The sequence below is a fragment of the Pipistrellus hanaki genome, assembly GCF_964339955.1.
Source record: "Pipistrellus hanaki genome assembly, chromosome: X".
Lineage (NCBI taxonomy): Eukaryota > Metazoa > Chordata > Mammalia > Chiroptera > Vespertilionidae > Pipistrellus > Pipistrellus hanaki.
In genome coordinates this window covers 32,141,875-32,159,664 of record NC_140524.1, presented here as the reverse complement: position 1 = coordinate 32,159,664, position 17,790 = coordinate 32,141,875, and the positions used below count along the sequence as shown (strand labels likewise).

General features: G+C 38.9%; 1 protein-coding gene across 6 annotated transcripts in view; it reads left to right on the top strand.

Moving 5' to 3' along the window:
• Positions 1–16,243, top strand: part of GRIA3 (glutamate ionotropic receptor AMPA type subunit 3) — a 332,083-nt gene extending 315,840 nt beyond the window's left edge. Inside the window, exons 14-17 of one of the 6 annotated variants that reach the window (XR_014793766.1) lie at positions 4,170–4,284; positions 6,853–7,100; positions 14,145–14,198; positions 14,596–16,243. Coding sequence is in view for 3 of the 6 variants with exons in the window: in XM_084870790.1 (XP_084726916.1) it covers positions 4,170–4,284; positions 6,853–7,098 (361 nt within the window). In the remaining 3 variants the exon portion in view is untranslated. Of the gene's footprint in view, positions 1–4,169; positions 4,285–6,852; positions 7,112–14,144; positions 14,199–14,595 lie in introns of those variants that run through there. The other 5 variants (XR_014793767.1, XM_084870792.1, XM_084870790.1 and 2 more) reach the window with 5 other exon arrangements.
• Positions 16,244–17,790: the final 1,547 nt, after the last annotated feature.

The following is a 17,790-nucleotide window of genomic DNA, read 5'->3' as shown; positions in this document are numbered from 1 at the left end:
TTCATGAAGAAACTGACATTTAAAATGACCAAATGCCCACCTAATTCCATGTCCTTTATAATACCAAATCGTGTGCATGTGTGTGTGCTGGGGGAAGGGTATCAATAGATTTGGTTGATTTGAATTGGGCTAGGCAGTACATCCAGTAAGGTGCAGTAAGAAAAAATTACAGCAGTTTTACTCTGCCACCTTGGGAATATATTCCACCCCACAGAGACATACTGTTCTAGGAGATTTGGCCTTTACAGTACTTTCTTTTCTTGGCAGCTATCCTAACCTTGTTAAGTGGTATTATCTGTGATTTCTGATTACAGCTTTATGCTTCTTGGCTGTGCTGCTGCTTGAAATGTTTGTTTTTCTTCTTCATTTTTATTTAGAAGTTCCCAAATGCACATTGGCTCCCTGCCAGATTTCATAAGCCCTGTGATTTTTTTTCAATCAAAGACTAAACTAGAGTATATCATTTGTCAGATTTCTCTAAAGTCCTGGAGCATCCAATGAGGTCTGGATGCTGTAAGGCAGGGTTCAACTTCAGCACAATTGACATTTGGAGCACTGTTGGAAAGGGATGTCCAGTACATAGTAGAGTGTTTAGCATCATTTCTGGACTCTGCCCTCTAAGTGCCCATAGTATTCCCCCACCCAGTTGTGACAATGAAAAATGACTCTAGACATTGCCAGATAACCCCTGGAGGACAAAATGACCCCCAATGGAGAACCATTGCTCTAAGGCAGTGGTTCTCAACCTTTCTAATGCCGCGACCCTTTAATACAGTTCCTCATGTTGTGGTGACCCCCAAACATAAAATTGTTTTTGTTGCTACTTCATAACTGTAATTTTGCTACTGTTATGAATCATAATGTAAATATTTGTGTTTTCCGATGGTCTTAGGCGACCCTGCTAGCAGTTTCAAGACCATCGGAAAACACAGATATGTACATTATGATTAATAACATATCAAAATTACAGTTATGAAGTAGTAACGAAAATAATTTTATGGTTGGGGTCACCACAACATGAGGAACTGTATTAAAGGGTCATGGTATTAGAAAGGTTGAGAACCACTGCTCTAAGGTAACCTCCACTGTAACTGTGGATTACATGGGAATGGGGAGGAATTACCAGCCATTCTGTGGAAACCACTGGATGGTCTAAGGCAGAGATAGGCCATTTATCAGAAATAGGATGCTAAATTGCCTACATACTAAGCCTAGGTTTTGGCAAGAGTACATGGTAGCAGCCCAGAATAGGCATGGCACAGGAAAAGCCTTCCTTCCTCCAAAACCAGTGCTTCTCAAAAGATTTTGTCCCAGGATCCCATTACACACTTAAAAATTATAAAGAACTCCCTAAAATTTTGTTTATGTGTGTTATATATATTAATATTTAGCATATTGAAAATTAAAATTAAATAATTTTAAATGAATATATTCATTGATTTAGTTTAAAAATAAATCTATGGTAACATAATGTACTTTTATGAAAAATAACTATATTTTCCAAAACAACAATAAATTATCAAGGAGTGGTATTGTCCTATATTCTTGCAACTCTCGTTAATGTCTGACTAAATATAAGAGAATAGGATTCTTATTTCTGCTGCTTTATTCAATCTGTTGTGATAGCACATGTCATGTAGCCTCCAGGAAACTCCACTGTACATCATTAGAGAATAAGAGTGATAAGGGCAAGGGTGCCTTAGTATTGTAAAAATAGTTTTGACCTTACTGACCCTTTGGTGAAAAGTTTTCAAGATCCTCCAGGGGTTCTTGTAGCACACTTTGAGAACCACTACTTTAAACTAACATGTCTCACTTTTATCAGCCTATTTCATTGAAAGCTGACAAACTTTTTAAAACTCAGAATCTCTAGGGAGAGATGTCTATTTGGACCTTAGTGTGAGATGAGACTTCTCTGTTCCTGAGACCTAGTGAAAGTAGCTGTACTGAAGAAATTGAATGAAGTAATTTGAAGAACATAGTACCTGGAGGGAGGACAGGGACTGGTAAGGGCTTAGAGAAGCAGTCTGAGTAATCTGGGCCCTTTGTAATAAGAAAAGAGGTAATACAGAAAGGAAGAAGAAAATGCTTTGTACTTTTTGGTCCTGATGGAATCAGTCACCCATATGCATCTCCCCTGCTATCTGAGCTAACTGCCAGAATCCTAAACATAGGTGCCAGCACCTATCTTAAGGCATAGAGCACTGGGGAGAGGTGGTAGTGATAAAACAAAAAGTAATAGGGGAAAAGAGAGATGAGAGTCACACAGTGGGGTTTGGAGGAGAAGGCAGTTCCAACACTTATGGCAGAGCCAGAGATGGTCTGTCTGTCCTTTAAAAATCTAAGACTTAACTTTTACTGCCAATAATATCTTAAAGAGGCTCATAGGACTACATACATGGGGGAATAAAAAGAAAGAAAGAAAAAGAAAAAAAAGAGGCTCAAAGTTTTGAGTATATTTTATTTCTTTGCATTCTAAGCATCTCTGGTTGGCATTTGAAGAGCCTAAGACTGTAAGCATTGATTGAAGGAACTTGTATAAAAGGACCTCAATTTCCTGGTGAAATACTAAATGCAGATATTTTGGCTTCCAGCCCCTGCACTAACTGAGAAAGTGTCACCTCCCTGACACTAAAAGTTTTTAGTTTTTCAAATCTCAAATACTCTGAAATTATGTATTATTTTAAATGTTGATACATTTCTCAGAATATCTCCGGTTGAGAAGGTCCCTCTGCTCTCAACAGCAAAGTGGGGAAGAAAGGAAATAAGCTTTGAGGACTTGGTCTGATAGACACCAGATCTCTGTGACTATAGGAAGTCCAACTTATCCAAAATAAGCTAAGAAAATTTATGACATATTCATAGTTGCATAAGTGTGTATAAATGTGTCTGCTTTCCTTCTTGTAAATCCATGGCATTCAAACTAAAATGCACTGGTATTGGCAATATTGTTCACATGAGTCTGAACACCCACTAGTTTATTGCCTTGTAATAAAATTATGCCGTGTTCTATATGTAATGTATTATCCAAAGTTATTAGAGATACTGTATATAAAATTCATTAGCTCTAGAAAGACACCAGGGTAAAGGTCATTATTTCCATTTTATAGCTGAAGAAATTTCTGAGAGAACATCTTTATCATGGGACCATTAGGGTTTCCTATATTTTGCCCAGTGGCTCCAACTGTAGTCCTTATGCTTTAACATGTGGAGGACTAGGTAGCAGTGGCCTAGCCTCCTGGTGATATATTAGCCTCTCAGTTAAGGAAGTCTTATCTTCCCAGAACAGCTTGCCTAAGCTGTTCCTCTACAGTGCTACCCACAGTGGCAGTCAGTTTGCATTTTAGGTCATGCTGTATTAATAATCTAGTTTAAAACAATCTGGCTCACTCTCTGGTAGTCTGAGTGAGCATCACAGAGAGACAGCTAGTCAGTAACTCAAAAACAACCCATAAGCCAGTTCTCCCACTTTTGAAAGTATTCCTCTTATTCAAAACTCAGGGATCTACATTACTGTATACTTTTAATACTAAGATCAGGATGTATATAAGAATTGAGTTCGTAGAGTGAATACATGTATGGAATACAGTTCTTTCTAAGATCATTTTCGGCTGGGCAACATATTTGTGTAATAAAGGACAATCTATCAGAAGGCCTGTTATTCACAAAGAATCTATTCTCTTTTCTGTTCGGATTCACCCTTTTGTCTCGTTTCACATATGGAAATGCTGCCCATTCTGGCTCAGTCCCCTTCCCCATTCTTCCATAGAATTTGCTTTCTGTCTGGAAGTAAAACAAGACACCCAGTTAGATCAAACCTAATACATCTCCAGTCACAAAACTACTGCAAGCTGCTGCCGACGATTGTCACTTGAGGGGAGACCCTCCTCACCACACACAGCCTATTTGAGGAGTGCCTTTTTTTCTATCCTCATTATTTAACAGTGTGTGCCGATTACTCAAAGCGATATGGGCAGGCCCTGGTAAATATAGCGTTGCTGTAGTGTTAACTTTTTATAAGGTAATACTCAGGTTGCCTGCAGTGTCTAAAATTACTCTGTGGCCAGGGCCCCCTGCTTTATCGCTTTCTATAGTTTTAAAGTAGTTTGAAGCTTGAATAACATAAAATAACATAATATAATGTTATTTATGTTATTTCCCACGTGAAGAACGCCTGTAAACCTTGCAGTATTGAAACTCAGTGAACAAGGCATCTTAGACAAGCTGAAAAACAAATGGTGGTACGATAAGGGGGAATGTGGAGCCAAGGACTCCGGGAGTAAGGTCAGTCGCTGAAGGTCTTTTTGTACTGATTAGCAATCACATTTTGAACCACTGTTTATTTTCTACCCTAAAAAGGCTTTCCTTCCCAGCACACACTCCCTGATACAGTGGGACCCTTTTATAACACCAGTGTTAAAGGAATAAGGCAAACACCAGCCTCAGAAGCCTGCCATGTGACATCAGTCATTAACTCTAGAGAGTTATTATTATGATTGGGGATTCAATCTGGCCCACTGCATTTCCAAAGCGATAAAAGAAGGAACTGTGTTATAAGGGGGTTTTACTGTATTTCACATTTTCAAAGTTCAAAGAGAAAATATAACAACAACCAAAAAAAAAAAAAATTCAGTTGTGACAGTACTTTGTCTTAACCTGTTACAGTCAGAGACTTTATAGTCATAAATACCTTTGGTTCTTAATATATTATGTCAATCCCATCTAAAAACAGTCAAAGAAATAAATAACTAAGACTGGTCTCTGTAAGCAGAATGATTAGCTTCCTCCCAGCTGCTGTCTTACTGAGTTCAGCATCTATTTGGATCTCAAATCTCATTAAGTCTGTCACACTTCTCTCTTCCAAAGGTGTCATTTAAATCTCTGTACATAATACTTTTTTAAATTAAGTCACATGATCCTTAAGGGTTTACATTGTCAGGATAACATCACATTGATAAGCATGAAACACTCTTCCCTGCCTCCTTCCTGCCCCCCTTTGTTCCCCTAAGAAAGTTTTTTTGCCTTTCCTTTTGTTTGAACTAATATTATGGTATCAGTTAATTCATTTCATGAAATGCCACTCATTTTCCCTGTGCAGTAAACCATTTTGCTACTGGTTTTTTACATCTCACAACAGGGAATTCTGTGAAACTTAAATACATGGAACTTGAAACTGTTCTTGTTGCTACAACTTCCATGGGGTATGTCAAAGGACACTTTTCCCCCATAAAATACCACATACATATAAAAGTCTCATGGCAGAGGAAGGGTTATCAGAAATTGGTCTGTTTCCTAATGGACTGTGGAATATATTTGAAGACAGCCTCGCCAGCTTCCTTAAAGAAATGATCCATTGTTCCATAAGTGACAAATTGTTATCACTTGTCTAGCTGTCAGTCACCCTAGAAAAATGACTATTTGCAAGGTTGTTTAGACATGAAGCATATACTTACCCCCTTCCTGAACATGTGATCCAATTCTAATTGGCCATTTTAGTAAACAAGTACGGGATTGGCTCCTATGAAAATTGAATCAGGACAACGCCATATTGTCTTTACATTTAATTCTTTAAATGGTACCAGGACTAGCTGAGCCACAGAGCATTGAGTGTCAGCAATGACCATTATCTGCTCACTATGTTATCATTTGAATAAGATTCTCAATTCACTGATTTAACAATTTGGATATTCCATTCAATTGCATTCAGCAGCAAAATGGTTACATTCACTCTAAAAAGACTACAAAATGCTATTTTTTTTTGTTTGTTTCAAAGAAAGGCTCCTGGCCCTTGGTGTGTCCTACCTCAAGGTAGGGCTCAAGACACCAACATTTTTCTTTCCATGGTTCAGCAGTTCAGTTTTTGCTTTTTCATTCAGGCAGATAGCTTAGTCAGATTTGCAGTTTGACCTAAAAGCCACTGACCGGCTTCCTTAAATTTTCTCCTATTTTTGAATAGAAAGCAGATAAGCGTAGTCTTTTTTTTTTTTTTTTTTTTTTTTTTTTTTTTAATTATTTGCTACTTCCCTGGAGTAAAAGCTAAAAATGAGCTGGATTTTTTTAAAATCCTCAACCTCCTAGGAAAGCTTTCTGATTTATATAGAGCCAATTCAGGACCCAATGAGTCCTCCTGACTCTCAGGAAGATGGAGTAGAGCCAATTCTTTGTGCTGCACCCTTGTTCCAGCAGCACAAAGACTTGCTGCCCTAAAAATGAACACTTAGCAACCAGTCCCCAAAGGGAGCAATTTCTCAACCACTAGGGTAAAGGGGAGTGTCAATCCTTTTTAAAAAAACCCTTGTGAAGTAACTCCCCAGATAAAATATCAGGAACATCTAATTGTCTCACCTGGTATCTTAAAGACCAGTTGTTGACAAGTTTGTCACAGGGAGAACAAGGGAGAAAGGGGTGTTGCGGGGCAGAGAGGGGAAAGAGTGCTTCAAGTTCCCAAATGAGAAGAGTGTTACATGTATAGAGATTATGTCACAGCTCAACTCTGGCAAATGGTATTTATTGAGACTGGAAGAGGAATGAATTGTGGTTATGTTTACAGTTTTGCTCCCATGACCAAGGGCTATTTTATTAGTTGTTGACACTGTTTTGAAGTACTAGAGGATTTAAGGAGTCAACATAAAAGAATATATAGGTGAGGATCACAACTGTTAACAGAAACACAATCTATCATCTTGCTGGCCATTGTGAAACATCAGTCAGTTGCCAGAGTTGAGTCATAACACGTCCATCAGTATTTAGTTATTTTACAACTTAAAAATATCCTATATTGTTGTAATGTATTATAATGTCCAATTGCCTTTGCTTTTCCCACGAACTAATAACATTGTTCATTTCTCTTAGGACAAGACCAGCGCTCTGAGCCTGAGCAACGTGGCAGGCGTTTTCTATATACTTGTCGGAGGTCTGGGGCTGGCCATGATGGTGGCTTTGATAGAATTCTGTTACAAATCACGGGCAGAGTCCAAACGCATGAAACTTACAAAGAACACCCAAAACTTTAAGCCTGCTCCTGCCACCAACACTCAAAATTATGCTACATACAGAGAAGGCTACAACGTGTATGGAACAGAGAGTGTTAAGATCTAGGGGTACGGTTAAGGTCTAGTAAACTAATCAGCCTTACATTGCTATATGTTAATCTCTTTTTATTTTTTGTTTCTTAGGTTTTTTTTCTTGTTTCAAGCATTTTCTATCCTTTGCAACCACTTGATTCTTTGAAAACAATGGTTGTGCTTTCTTGTCAGACTGTAGTGCTTTTCTAATAGCATAGTTGTAATTACTGTGGTCTGTGACCCAAAAGGCAAAAAATTTTCTACAGCAGCACAGTTCAATAGAAATATTTGCCAGCCACATATGTGAACCACGTGTATAATTTCAAGTGCTCTAGTAGCCACATTTTGAAAAGTAACACAAGTGATATTAATTTAATGATATATTTTATTTAATCCAAGGTATATTTTCAACATGTCATTATAAAAATAAAGGAGATTTTTTACATGCTTTTTGCATACTAAGTCTTAAAATCTGGGTTATATTTTATACTCATGGCACATCTCAACTAGTACTAGCCACATTATCAAGTACATATTCAATAGTCATATGTGGCTAGCGACTACTATATTGGACAGTGCAGCCCTAGAGAAAGCAGCTGCTCCAGAACTGATGTTAAAAAAGGGAGTAAAATGGGGCACTGCCACAATGAGAAATGCAATGCTTCCATGGGGGAACAGTGTTCTCTTAAGTATAAGCTTGAGAAAATTTTTTTAATCTTTGAGTTCTTTTGTTGTCCCTTTCTTGAAACTAATATTCAGGTAAGTATTTCCCAAAGAACAATCTAGGATTCTGGCTGCTGGCTGCCCCAAATTCATACTTAGATGAACCTGACTGATGCCACCTTGACTCTGGCAGCTATAGCCAACCCCACCACCACCATCACTAATAACTCAGATGTGTTCAAAGGCAAGCTTGAATCAGAATAATGCTTTATTCTGGAAGTGTTTAAAATAATATAGTCTTGTTATCTTCAAGTGCATCTATCACTAACACACCTATCTGAAGTGGAACAGAACTTTTAGCAACTTCATAGCCCTTATTTTACGTGGAAGATTTTTTTACCTCATGAGTCAATGTCAATGTGCTTGAATTTCTACTAATTTGTTTATTTGTGTTTTGATCTTATATTTCACATTGTGAATCTAAATTCAGCTGATTTTTTTATAAATCTTTATTGTTCATATTATTACAAATGTTCCTCTTTTTTCCCCCCTCCATTGCTCCCCTCCACCAGGCTCCCACCCCACCCTCTGCCCTTTCCCCACCCCCCATTGTCCTCATCCATAGGTGCACAGTTTATATTCAGTCTCTTCCCACACCCGTCTCTCCCCTTTAACCCAAGAATCGTCAGTTCACTCCCCTTCCATACCTCTGATTCTATTATATTCAACAGTTAATATTGTTCATCAGATTTTTTTTTAATTTCCTTGGCTTTTAGATTCACTTGTTGATAGTTACGTATTTGTTGTTCATAATTTTTATCTTTATTTACTTTCTCTTCCGAAAGAACCCCCTCAGCAATTCATATAATTCTGGTTTGGTGATGATGAACTCCTTTAGCTTTTTTTTTATTGGTGAAGCTCTTTATCTGGCCTTCTATTCTGAGTGATAGCTTTGCTGGGTAGATTATCTTTGGCTGTAGGTTCTTACTATTCATCACCTTGAATATTTCTTACCATTCCCATCTGGCATGCATGGTTTCTGTTGAGAAATCAGTTGACAATTGTATAGGTGCTCCTTTATAGGTAACTACCTGCTTTGCTCTTGCTGCTTTTAATATTCTCTCTTTGTCTTTTGCTCTTAGAATTTTAATTATGATTTGTCTTGGTGTGGTCTTCTTTGGATTCCTTTTGTTTGGAGTTCTATGTGCTTCCTGGACTTGTAAGTCTAATTCTTTCACCAGGTGGGGGAAGTTTTCTGTCACTATTTCTTTCAGTATGTTTTCGATATCTTGCTCTCTGTCATCTTCTGGGACCCCCATAATTCTGATGTTGGTTCGCTTGAAGTTGTCCCAAAGGTTTCTTACATTATCTTCAACTTCCTGGATTCTCTTGTATTCTTGCTTCTGCGGAGGAGTGTCTTCTGGCTCTTTATGTTCCAAATCTTTGACTTGATTCTTGAGATCTTCCATTCTGTTTTTAGAACTCTGTATAATGTTTTTTATTTCAGACAATGTATTCTTTATTTCTTGTTGATCCCTTATTATTTCTTGTTGATTCCTTATTATTTCTAGTTGATCCCTTTTCATATCCTCATAGGTCTTATCGATCTTTTCTAGAAAATTCTTGGATAACCTTATAAGTGTGGTTTTGAACTCTATATCCAGTCTCTTTTTGTCCTCCATTTCTTTCGTTTGTGATCTATTTCCTTGTCTCGGCATTTTCGCAGCTTCCCTGAGTTGGTAGCCTTAAAAGTCTCTGTGTTCTGCTTGGATGGGGCAGAGTTTCAGGGTGGAGCCTACAGCCTTGGCTTCAGTCAGCCACGTCAGCCACGCCCTATGCGGCTCCTGAGTCTCAGTGTTTCTCAGGGTCCTTTGGTACTCGCTGCAAGCACCTCTGAGAGTGAGGTGCCCTCGAGTTTCGCCTGCTACCAAACAGTCTAGTCTCTCCCCCAATGAGCCCAGAACTGGGGTTCAGTTCAGTTGGAAGTGGGGTTCAGAGCAGTCTGGAGCTTTTGTCTCCTTCCCGCCAGGGCAATCCCACAGCACAGCCAACCGTCCCTTCTCTGCTAGCAATGTGCGTGCCTCTGGGGGCTCTGCCTTTCGCCACTCCCCCGGGTTTCTGCCTTACAGCCCAGTCTCCCTCTGTATGAGCCTGGGTCCCTGGGGTCTGGCCTAGAACTGGGGTTCAGTGCAGTCGGAACTGGGGCTCAGCACAGTCCGGAGCTTTTGTCTCCTTCCCGTTAGGGCAATCTAGCAGCAGAGTCAATGGTCCGTCCTCTGCATTTAATGTGCGCGCCTCCAGGGACTTTGCCTTTCGCTGCTCCCCTGAGGTTCCGCCTTACAGCCCAGGATACCTCTGTATGAGCCTGGGTCCCCAGGGTCTGGCCTAGAACTGGGGTTCAGTGCTGTCGGGTCTGGGGTTCAGCACAATCTGCAGCTTTTATCTCCTTCCCGCTAGGGCAGTGTTTTTCAACCTTTTTTGGGCAAAGGCACACTTGTTTCATGAAAAAAATCACGAGGCACACCACCATTAGAAAATGTTAAAAAAATTTAACTCTGTGCCTACATTGACTATATATAAAGTAATTCTCTTGAATAGGAATCAAATAAACACAAAGAAAGTATTTTATAATTACTTTATTATGAAATATTAAGTAAACAAAATAGTGAAAAATTATAAAATTCTTGTCTTGTCTGTACCTACGGCACACCAGGCAACATCTTGCGGCACACTAGTGTGCCGTGGAACAGCGGTTGAAAAACGCTGCGCTAGGGAACGCCAGTCAGGCACTCAGCCTCCCCCTCCTCTCCGGCTCCGTCCTCTCTGCGCACGCAGCATGTCTCTGTACCTTAGGCTCCCACAGCTCCTCTGCTTTTCCTTCTGGTTTTCTTTTTCCTTCTTGTTGTAGAATTTCCAGTCAGTCGACTTTCCTGTAGCTCTGGGCAATGTCTATTTTATATTTTAGTTGTATTTTATTGAAATTGTTGTGTGCGGCTGTGGTTAGGTGTTTACCTGTGCAGCCATCTTGGATCCTCTCTCCAGCTGATTTTTAAATAACATTTCATCCAAATAAATTATCTGTCTTCACCATGGAAAACATTATTTTGTTTGATGAAGTTGCTGATTGTTCTTTTCTGCTGCACACTGTAAACTTTTGCTACAATATATTAAGTACAACAAACTAACCCATTAACAAAGTGTTCCCATTGCATTGTTGAATGTACAATGCATGCATTTGTCTGTAATTAGCACTGTTTGCGTGCAAGCATTTAATGTGTTATGTGCTTAAAATATTTTCTTTTGAGTAGGTTATATAGTTCCATTACAATTTGGTGCATATTATTTGCTTTTTTATAGAATGGTACATGGGTGATTTTGGCCTAGTTTAATTATCCCAAATTCTGAGATTCTGGCATCCAAAGAAATAACATTTTTCCAAGTGCTCTCAACTTTATTGCCTCCTTTGATGTAATAGGTCAGAAAGATTTTTCCTTTTAAGCAACTAAGACCCAGCCACACCACATTACTTGTTCAAGGCAACACAACTAGATAGTGACAGTTCTGATACTAGAATCCAGCCCTTCTTTCTCCTATGGCTATATTCTTTATTAAACCATGCCACCTTTAATCCCCATGGCCTGGTAGTTTCCAGGAACCTTGAAATCCCAGTGGTATTCTATCAAACAGAAAGCAGATCTTGTTTATGCCCCACTTGTTTATAAAAAGTTTTGAGGGGCTGACTTCACCAAGCCTCCATATTACCCACTTATGCACCCTGCATGAGGTTGTATATTCACTTCTACTTGCCCCAGAAAGAATCTTTTGAAACAAGGGTATCAGGGCTCAGGGCCACATAGCCTCCAAGCCCTCTTTATCATCAGCCATTCCATCTGAGAATCTAGGTCCCTATTCCCCAACTACTATATCCTCAGACCCTTGTTAAAGCCTCAGAGCAGTGCTTCTCAAATGTCAGTGTGCATGTGAGTCACCTGGGGATCTTATCAAAGTGCAAATCCTGATTCAGCAGGTCTGGGATAGGGACTAAGAGTCTACATTTCTCACAAGCCCCCAGGTCATGTTGTTGATACTGGTCCAAGGCTAGAGAAAAGTATCTCAAAATATATAACTTATATAACTTAAGGGAAGAAAGGAGGAAAGGAGGAAGGGAAAGAGAGACAGAAAGGGAAAACAGAGATAGAATGGAAAGAGAAAGGAAGAGAGATAGAAAGAGAGAGGGGGAGGAGAGGAGAGGAGAGGAGAGGAGAGGAGAGGAGAGGAGAGGAGAGGAGAGGAGAGGAGAGGAGAGGAGAGGAGAGGAGAGGAGAGGAGAGGAGAGGAGAGGAGAGGAGAGGAGAGGAGAGGAGAGGAGAGGAGAGGAGAGGAGAGGAGAGGAGAGGAGAGGAGAGGAGAGGAGAGGAGAGGAAAGGAAAGGAAAGGAAAGGAAAGGAAAGGAAAGGAAAGGAAAGGAAAGGAAAGGAAAGGAAAGGAAAGGAAAGGAAAGGAAAGGAAAGGAAAGAAACTGAGATCAGCAAACCTTTGGGAAGAATGTTGCTGTTCTAAAGTAGAAGATCGGAACATCAAATGTGGGAAAAGATCCACAGAAATGAACTTAACAAAACTTCTGGTTCTCTGGCTGCCCTTTAAGTCATCTTTGTTGATCCATTTTGAGAAGAAAAACTTAGGCTATTTTATATCAAAACTCACATTTTAATTGGCATCGATGTCAATGTGGTTATAACCCAGTTAGCTAACACCTTGGCAACCATCCCTCAGATGAAAAGCAAACTTGGGAAATGCCTCTACAAACAAATCTGAGTCTGTGAAGTCTCCAGATGAAAAAAAAAAAAAAAAAAGCTTCAGAGGATGCTGGAAAAAAATACTTACATGTGCCAGTCAAGAGGCACAAAGCAAGTTGAGCCTGCAGTAAAAACCTCTCTGCTGTCGTCAGCCAGTTTGGTGATGTAATGTTAGGGAAATGTTGGTTAAGTGAAGAGTGAGATTTTCATTCATTCATCCTTTATTTCCCACGAAGTTCCTGAATATCCCCTAGAGACTTCTAATTTGTTGCCTACTTATTAGACTTCCAGTTCAATGCATTGGTCCAGATCTGTCAAGGTCTACTCAGGGACACAGAAATGAAGAGGCACCTGAGGTGTAACTTTTATTACTAATTATCACAGCCAGCCTTGGGAGTTTATGGCACCTGTAATTCGCCGGAAAAAATTCTCAAGGGCAAATCACCCGCAAAAATGTGATCCAGGTGAAATCTGGTTAATAGAAAGGCATCCTTGAAAGAGGAGGAAGTCCTCTATGGGTGAGAGTAGAGTCAGGATTATTAAACTCCATATGGAAATATGTGCCTCAGTCCCAGATTCAGCACCCACTAAGGGGCAAGTAGTCAAGAGGGTACTTGCTGCCTCTCTGGGTTACTGACCTACTACTGGAAGTGTGGCCCCCAAGCATAGCTTGGCAGGTGACTGACTGCCAAGTGTTCCAGATTCACTGCATTCTAGGGTTAATTCTGCTAATTGTTTTAAGAAATATTTTCCAATTTTTTTCATTGCTGTTTAGAACTACTCTGGCTTCTTTGGTTTCTTCAAAAATATTTTTGAAATCCTTCTCATTTTCAAGACCTCAAGATGCTGAAGTGAAGGAAGATTTCCATTTTTTCTCTAAGATATTCTTCCTAGAAAATATTAATTTGGTTCATGTAGCCATTTTCAAAGTCACCAATCTTTTTTTTTTTTTTTTTTTTTTTTTTTTTTGCAGCCTACTCATAGACATCCTTGCTGGGGAAATTTTTCTGCTTAAAGACTTGATCCTATGTTAATTAGAATAGCTGGAGTAGTGATGTTCTTTGTCCTCAGATATGATTCAGGAATCTGTGCATTCCAAAGAAAAGGTTTCTTTTTAACACTTTCATATTAGTGTTATTCTGCCCTCTGGTTTTTGGCCTCCGGGTGCATCTTTGTTAGTCTTCTTATAGATACATTTATTCCAGGGCCAGTGGTAGACATTTTCATGCCATTCCTTTGGGATAAAATTTATTGTTAGCTCAGGAGGAGAAGTACCCCATTAGTGTACAGGGAATGGATAAAGAGGAGGGATATGAGCTTAAAGAAGAGACAAAAAAGTGACCTTAAGTTTTCAGAGCCAGGGGCAAATGAATCCTCTGCCCTAGTTAATGCTCCAAGAGTAGAGTGGCATCAACATCTCCATCAAGCCCACAATATCAGGGCAAAGACCCCATGAATGCCAACCCCCTTCATGGGTTTCACTGTTCTGGCCTTTCCCTGAAATGTGCTTTCTTTTTAAAGTCTCTGTACTATTCTCAGACTTTAATAACTAAGGTTATAGGTATTAAGAGAAATAAGCTGCCACCTTTCTGGCAATGAGCAGCAAATTTTCTTCTCACAGGCAAATGGATTTCAATGGAGCAAGCCACAGAACACTATTTATCCTCTGTACCAGGTAAACAGTCCTTGGTCACAGTTTCTGCAATCAGAATACACTCCTAAATTCAGTTATCCTGAATATCTATATTTAAATGCTACTAAGACATTTAGGATACCTACATCCTAAGTGATTAACAGCTTGAGTTAGACTTCATGAAATGCCTATGTATTCCTTAGTACAATATATAGCAGAGAAAGAACCTAATTTAACTTGTTGCAAAGCATTTGCATAAGGTAAAATAATTTAAACAAACCTGTTACCTAAAACCAAACTGAGTGCAGCTCCAGAGATGCCAATTTGATAAAACAGCCTTGGTTCTTGTCCAAGATAGACTGAGCCATAATAAATTTCTCAATTTCCAATTTTTTTAAAAAAGTCCATTCAAATTTAAATTTCCCCCTTGCCTTTGCAGATCCCTTCCTATTAGAGGCATGTGAGGAGAGGAATCACCGAAAATGTGGCTGCTTCAAGGATCCTGAGCCAGATTTCACTCTCCTTGGTGCCGGGCATGACATGAATATTGCTGATGGTGCAATGACCTTTCAATAGGAAAAACTGATTTTTTTTTTCCTTCAGTGCCTTATGGAACACTCTGAGACTTGCAACAATACAAACCATCATTGAAATCTTTTTGCTTTGCTTGAGAAAAAATAAAATAAAACCAACAAAAAATGGACATGCAAGATTCCAGTATGTGAAAAAAAAATCTTATTAAAAAAAAGTCAATTCAACAAAAGCCATTCTTTGATACCACTACACAGTACTTAAACACCATGTTCTTTAATACATACACACACAAAAAAAAAATTAAATTCCAGTTCAGCAAATAGGCCCATCTTAGCTAAAATAATTTCTCCTGATAAAAATTCTTTAACTCTCTGTGTGTGGGAAGACAAACTGGCATTTCTTCTAGGATCTGCTGACCAGATGTTTTTGGTATTTCCTGTTGGTGATGATGTTCTGTGCACACTACTTCTTTTCAACGTTGCTGAAATGTATATATCTTTAAACTGTAAATGCAACATTTAAGAAAATTCAAATACTTTGGGAAAAGGGACTCAACAGTTACTTCTCTGCATTCTTAAAATGCTTTGATAACTTCCCACTCAGTGAAGGGATTAACAGAGCTTTCGAAATTGACTTGTGTGTAGTGAGGGATGGGGCACGATCAGGCATACCTCTCGGTGCTTCCCTAAAACGAATCCCTAGGGCTTTCCAAGAAGCCTGGAATTTCAGCTCACAGATCTGTTTTTCTTGCTTCAGTGTGCATTTTAAGTCAATATAGCTCAGTATCTAGCATTGAGGTGAGGGAAATGCTGCCTATACTCCCAAATATGTTTAGAATATCTTTCTCAGAAACAACACTGTGTTTAGCTCTGCTTTATCTGCTAAGTATGCCTTTCAAGTGTACATCACGGAGACAGTACTGTGTTGCAAAGCAAGCCAGTGGGTTCAGACCACAGATTTCAATCTGACTTTACTCTTGCTGGGTCTGTCTTACCAGCTGTTGCCTGTTACTGCCCACGGCTCTCCGTCAGACTGCATGTGTCCTTTTCTAGTTTGCAAAGAATAAAATGCATTCCCAAACCTACTGCTAAACTGAGGGCCTCAGCATCACTCCAGGTCCTTGCTTGGAGCAGTGTCTCTACTGACTCTCTAAGAAGATCGCGCTGCTGCTCCACGGGCTATCAAGTAACTAATTGTGTACCTGCCATTGGCATCATCAGAACAGTCAGAGGAAATAGTCGCTCACTAATTACCTCCTATATAACGACGTATGCTTTCTGTAGTTCAATAGTTTGCTCTCATCAGTGACATGCATTGGGAAGTTTCCAGACTGTAAAAACTAAGAGCTCGAATTTATTTCCCAAGTGTGACCTTTAGATGCTTAGTTGACTTGCTGCAAATTTGCTCTTGTCTTCAGAAAAGAAAGGAAGAAATCTCGTTCCAACAAAATGTTTCTAGAAAAGTGTAATATAAACTTTCATTCCAAAAAAAGTGTGTCATAAGTGAATAACTTATCTGTCAAATTTTAAATGGTATTGAACAAAAAAAAGAAAGCTGTTGTGTTTTTGTTTTGTTTTCACGAAACTGTAATTTTCAACTTCTGAATGCTATAATGTTCCAGTGCGGGAAACTAATGCTGTGCAAATATGAAGTTAACATAAAACAAACCAACCTACCTACAGACAAATGTTTTCATAGGCACTGTATAAAAAGAAATGTATGTTTATTGACTCAAATAAGTTTTTCAGAGAGAAACTTAACTGAGAATGAAAAGGCGGGTAAATTGGTTTGTTATTTTTTAAAAATCTGCATGTTTAAAAAACATTGATTGCTTCAAATTTCTGCTACTAACTTCAAGCTATGGGAGTTTGGCGGTAGTCACTTGAGGATTTTTTCCCAAGTCTTTTTGTTGTTAAAGCTATACTTCAGTGAACAGAAAAATTGCCAAGCAAACTAATGGCTGTAAAAGCATAAATTGCATGTATGGGTACAAATTACAGAGCCTCATTGCCATGAGATATTGTACAAAGTTTTAATACATTTTGTAAATAAAATTGTAAAGAAAGAATTCTATTTCTGTGCTTTGTGTAAAATTGGTTTGGATGCAGGAGCCAAGAAGTAAGTACGTATTCACTAATTTCCTTCCCACCAGCAGCTTTCCAATGTAAGTCACTTTACTGATTATTTTCACAAAGGATTATGCCTTTCCCCACCCCAACTGCAGCTGCAGTCAGACTCAGACCCCTTCACCTAAGTGGAACAGTACACCAAACTGTAGATTAGGTTTGTCAGGATCACTAACAGTAAGATGGTGTCTACAAACAGCAATACGCAGGGCCTCGGTTCATATGCAAAGGAAGAAAGTTTGATTTCAGGGCCTTCCATTCCCACTATCAGCCTCCTCCACCCTTTGGGACTCTCTCCTCAGAGATTTGTCTTGACTCTAACTTTGGTCCAATCCTCCCATTTCCAGATACGACCTCCCATGGATGTGCACAAACTTAGAACTGATAAACCTCAAAAACACTTCTAATTCCTTTCCCACATAATCACAAAGCATATGTCCTAGTACTTAGTTAATTAGCTGAGTTTTGTACTGCTGTCTTAATTACTGACAATAACTTAATGTTCTATTGGAAAATCTTTACTCCACCAGGGTCTCTGATCTAGAGTGATGGAATAATAATGAATTTAGGGATATACCGACTTTAATTTATTTCTGAAAAAGAAGCAAAGGCTAATGATCTAATCTTATTTGTAAATACTAAACATAGAATCCTAGTTTTATCCAATAAATAAAGCAAGTGTTTAAATATAAAGAAGATTTATATTATGATCACTATAGAAAACAGGGGATACTGATAGGAGAAAAGGAAAAGTGATAGTTTGCAACTTAGAAAAGAAGAGTGGAGTTGAGATGCTAAAGAGATAAAGGAAGAATGACATCTGGAGTTAGGGAGCAAAAGAACAAGGAACACAACACCTTGGAGAGGAAGAAAAATTGATGCCAGAAAGGAAAATTCTTAGAAGATTCTGAAGTATAGGCTAATATAACACACTGTGGTTGATTTGCCCTGTGGGCTTCAGCATATTACTGCCA